At 49.1% G+C, this 4,607-nt stretch overlaps 1 protein-coding gene across 1 annotated transcript; it reads left to right on the top strand.

The window, feature by feature from the left end:
• Positions 1-2,298: 2,298 nt before the first annotated feature.
• On the top strand, positions 2,299-3,139 carry LOC104532059 (aldose 1-epimerase-like; the record flags this gene model as incomplete). Its single annotated transcript, XM_010177149.1, has 2 exons — positions 2,299-2,494; positions 2,985-3,139. Coding segments are annotated over exons 1-2 (351 nt in total), but the record flags the coding sequence as incomplete, so codon positions are not given.
• Positions 3,140-4,607: the final 1,468 nt, after the last annotated feature.

Raw genomic sequence — 4,607 nt, forward strand, 5'->3', positions numbered from 1 at the left:
CTACAGAGTCACTGACTGTGACAGAGCAAATACAACTTGTTCCTCACAAACATTTGGGTTGCAAAAGGCTGCTGCAGTCCCTTTTCATCAGTGAGAACGAAGGGAGATACAGAGAAGAGAGCTGGTGCACCACCCAGCTATTTGTGCAGAGCCACAAGGCAGAGAAGTGAAACCAAAGTCTTGGGAGATGTGCCGCAAGCTTTTCTGAACACTCACCAGCCCTGGAAGTACCCTGCTGCCAATATCAGGCATGTTCAGGCCCAGTACTGGGGTTTTCTTCTGGAAAGAAAGAAAGAAGAAAAAAATGCAAGCAGCTTGCATTAGACCCTTCACTGTAAGCAAAACTCAGTGCCACGGTGGATAAGACCTGAAACAAACTCTCTCTTAAAAATAAGAATGACCAAAAAAGAAAATCCAGCCTAGTGAGATGCTGAACACAACTTTCTCGTATTCTGCCTCTTCCCCTTGTCTGCCTCCCCCATTTGACAGGTAGGACACACACAGAGGCAAACTATGAGAAATTCTCTAGGTGATGAAGCAGGACTCTTGAAATACCTCGCTCAGCTCCTGAAGCTGACACTGCTTCACTGCCCTTGCTCTTTCGTGCAGGATTCAGTCTTGCGCAAACTGGTTTCTAGTTTATCTGTCAGCTTGAAAATTGGGTAGATGGTTCATGAACAGATTTGTCTGTGGCATTGCTTTTGCACCTGCATAGTCTTAGATGTCACTGGGGCTTGAGTGATCTTGCATCCGTGAAGGTAGGTGAGGAAATGAAAGAGAGTGCGTGACTGTTATATAAGACAAAGAGTTGGTTCTGGACCTTCTCTGGTGTGAATCGAAGTAAATCAAAATGGCAGCTCCTGTCACGTTAAAAAAACACACCTTAATCAAAACCTGTCTTTGTGAAGCAGAAATTCTTCCTGTGTCTGGAGAAACATGTTGAGAGAGAGGTGTTGAGCGAGTTGAGGTGCTAAGGAGTGAGCTTCTGGGAATGCTTTGCCTGTGAAAACACTTTGTGAATTGTTTATAAATGCAGCTGCCCTCTCTTCCACCTGCCAGGAGCCTTCCTCGCTCCAAACACAGTTTGTGCTGCTCCCCGGCCCATTTCAAACCGGAGGTGGTATTGGTGAGCAGTAAAAAGCATGTTTACTTGCAGTGTTGTTTTCAGATAGAGAGCACTGATTGTGAAGGTGCAGAAGGAAACACAGGAACAGCCGTTTGCGTGACACTGCGAAAACGAGGCCATCGGTAACAAAGACATTCAGGTTTCAAAACCACGTCGGCTCAGCTCAGCCCTGGGTGGGAAGTTTTGTTTCTGTGTCAGCTTGGAATCTATAGTTTTTCTTGTCTAAAGGTGATTGTTGTGTTGGAAATTAATATTTAGCAACCACTAAATTGAGTTTTTTTGGCGGCAATTCTTGGAATTATTGGTTCTTTGAACAAATTCTGAAAGTGGGCCCTCATAAAAATACAATAATATCCAAATTGTAGTGAAGTCCTTTCGCCTTGCACTCAGCCTTGCCAAAAGATGTGAAAAATGTGCACACACGTTACTTAAATGTTGCTCAGGTTTTCCCCTAGACTGAAACTGTAAAGACCTGAGACAGACAAGAGAAGTCAGTATTTCAAAAGATGATGATGTTGAATGGATTCCAGGTCAGGGCCACATGACTGAATAACAACTGGCCAGCCTGATTTACAGCTCCATCCTGACACAGGCACTGGACCTGCCTTGTGCCTCTTGCAGAGGGGCTAAGGGGGAGCATAAAAGGAGAAAACAGCATTTTTGTCCTGCCATATTTTACCAGGGTCCCAGAAGCTGTGACAGTGTAATGAAAGTGGGGGAGAAGAGCTGGTGGTGGTGATGCCGTGTCCTCTGAAAACCCAAACGTGCAGACTGGTAGCCACACTGCCTGGCTCTGCCAGCACAAGCCTGAGGACGCTCAGCCTTGCTCTCTCTTTTCAGCATCCTTCTCTCTCTCTCTCCTTCACCACCTCCAGCCAACCAGACCCAGAGGACCACTGCTCTGCGGTGAAAGCCCTCGGCACCTCTCCGCGCTCCAGCGCATCCCTCCGTGGCCGCCGTGCCGTTTGCCAGCGTGCCATCCGCGCAGCGGGGAGCAGCCCATGCACGGTGTAACTCCTCCCAGCACTGGAAGGCAATCATGTGATTTTTATGATTGCTTCCCTGAACCCTGTTTGTTCTGCTCCCGGCCACCATTGCTTCCTCCTGAGCGTCATTCCCTGGCAGGGCCGCAGCTCCTGCCGGCAGTGCTCGGAGCCAGGTTTTGGGGAGCAATGACAGAAGTTAAGAGAGAAGTGTTTGGGCAGATGCCCCAGGAGGAAGGAGGAGAAGTGGTGGAAAAGTTTGTGTTAAAGTCAGACAGTGTGAAAGTGGAGATCCTGTCCTTAGGGTGCATAATCGCTGCTCTGGAGACAAAAGGCAGGGATGGGAAGTTTTCAGATGTTGTCCTAGGCTTTGACACTCTGGAAGGTAGGTCTGAATCTGTTTCTTTAAAAAAAATAAACTTTTTTTTTTTTTTAAATCAGGCAATTTAACCAGCGTTTTCTGATTTGTTACCACACTGCATGATCTGCTTCTAAGAGTCCCCTCCAAATCATGGGCTGAATAAATACAACTCCTGCTGCCTGTCCTGGGCTCAGTGGTGGATGGGGAATAGGGATGCTGATGGCTCCAGGTTGCAGTGTGCCCCTCTAATAGGGCAGCTCTGTGTCATGCTTTGACCAGCAGTGACAGAGGCCTTTTCTGCAAATGTGTGAAGAATACAAGATCCCATCAGGCTGTTTTAATCAAAGTTGTGCATGACTAGTGAGCTGTGTGTCCTGTGAAACACTAGGACTGCAGACACCTATTTAGTACTGGGGGAAAGCAGAGAGAGACACTTCTGAGACTGTAACACACCTGGAGACCACCCACCCTGTCCCAATCCTTCCGTTTAACCATGTGCTGGTTTTCTGGCCAGGTTACACAAGGAAGCACCCCTTCTTCGGTGCCGTCGTGGGGCGTGTTGCCAACAGAATTGCGAAGGGGAGGTTCAGCGTGGACGGGAAGGAGTATCAGCTGTTCCTCAACAATGGGCCCAACAGCCTGCACGGAGGAGCCAAGGGATTTGACAAGGTAAAAATCAGGCTGGCAGATCCCGGTGTCCTCTAGCACACAGCCTGTGGGGTTGTGGCAAAAGGATATGATGTCTTCACTCCTGACCCTGTAGGGTTTTCTGGTGGTTATTGAGTTGAATCGGTGCCCAGAAAGTGCTGAGTGCAGGAATGGGGTGAAGTGAGACCCTGTGAGCTGGTGGGTCAGCTTATCTTTGCCTGAGTGGCTTAGCAGAACTCAGTTGTGTCATCCTTGGATGCCATGCAGAGGGTTACAGAATCAATCACATAATGTTGGGGATTGGAAGGGACCTCAAAAGATCATCTAGTCCAATCCCCCTGCCAGAGCAGGAACCTAAATGAGATCACACAGGAAGGCATCCAGGCAGGTTTTGAATGTCTCCAGAGAAGGAGACTCCACAACCTCCCTGGGCAGCCTGTCCCAGTGAACAGGCTTGCTGTGCTTCCTCTGCATTACTGCAGCCCTGAGACCTCATGAGCCCAGTTCTGATGGGGTTGTCCTGGGACAAGATGCTGCTCGCACCAAGCCTGGGTAGGGACATGGCTGTGAGGATCCATCCTCATGCATGATGGAAACTCCCAAGGTTTCCAGCCACCCCACCCCAGAGTGAGTGCTACCATCATCCCAGTGCCCAAAGAAGGTTTCCTGGGGAACAGCAATCCACGCAGACTCATTTGCGCCTGCGGTTTTAAGGCTGTTGCCTGCCCGTGGCTCCTCCCTGAGTCAGAAAGTTCTGGGTTTGCAGGAACTGAACATCATTGCTGCTTGCTTTTGACGGCACTCCCAAGTGTGGGGAGAGCTGGGTGGTGCTGTGGGTTCAGTGCAGTTATTGCATGACACTTCGGTGCCACTTTCATCCCAGTGACGCCTATACCAGACTCTTGCTCTGACTCACAGCAGCGAGTGACTAGATCAGGCCTGCAAAATGCCCCAGCATCACTGTGTCCCCTCCCCAACCTTTTCCTGTAACCTCCCAAGATAAAATAACCTTTCCCTGGCCCCAGGGCACTCAACCTTTTCTATCTTCTCCCAAGAGCTGCTGCTGAAGTCCACATACCATCTATGCACCACAAATGGTAAGAGCAGCAGAACATCTCCTCTCTTGAAAGCCCTGCTGGTAACACTGCTGATTGCATAGTAGGCTCAGAAGTCTCTTGCTTTCCTGAAGCCTTGGACTTCAGGGGATCAAATGCATTTGTAACAAGCAAGTAGCTGATCCACCATTTTCCCAGAGGAACTTGCGTGAATGTGCTGGTGCAGCTGCTTTCCTGGGTTAATGTTTTGTTTCGTGAAAGGACATCCAGGCTGACGGGGCAAAAGTCAGAGCGTCTGGAAAAAAGCTCACTTCTGGGCAGCGCAGTGTGAGCTGGCATCAAACACTGATCAGGATCAAACTTCAAACAGTAACCTTAGAAAAAAGGGAGTACTGGGGTAACTTGGCTGTTGTACCCCCAAAGAGGACAATTTG

Source organism: Antrostomus carolinensis, unplaced genomic scaffold, assembly GCF_000700745.2.
Source record: "Antrostomus carolinensis isolate BGI_N321 unplaced genomic scaffold, ASM70074v2 scaffold54441, whole genome shotgun sequence".
NCBI lineage: Eukaryota > Metazoa > Chordata > Aves > Caprimulgiformes > Caprimulgidae > Antrostomus > Antrostomus carolinensis.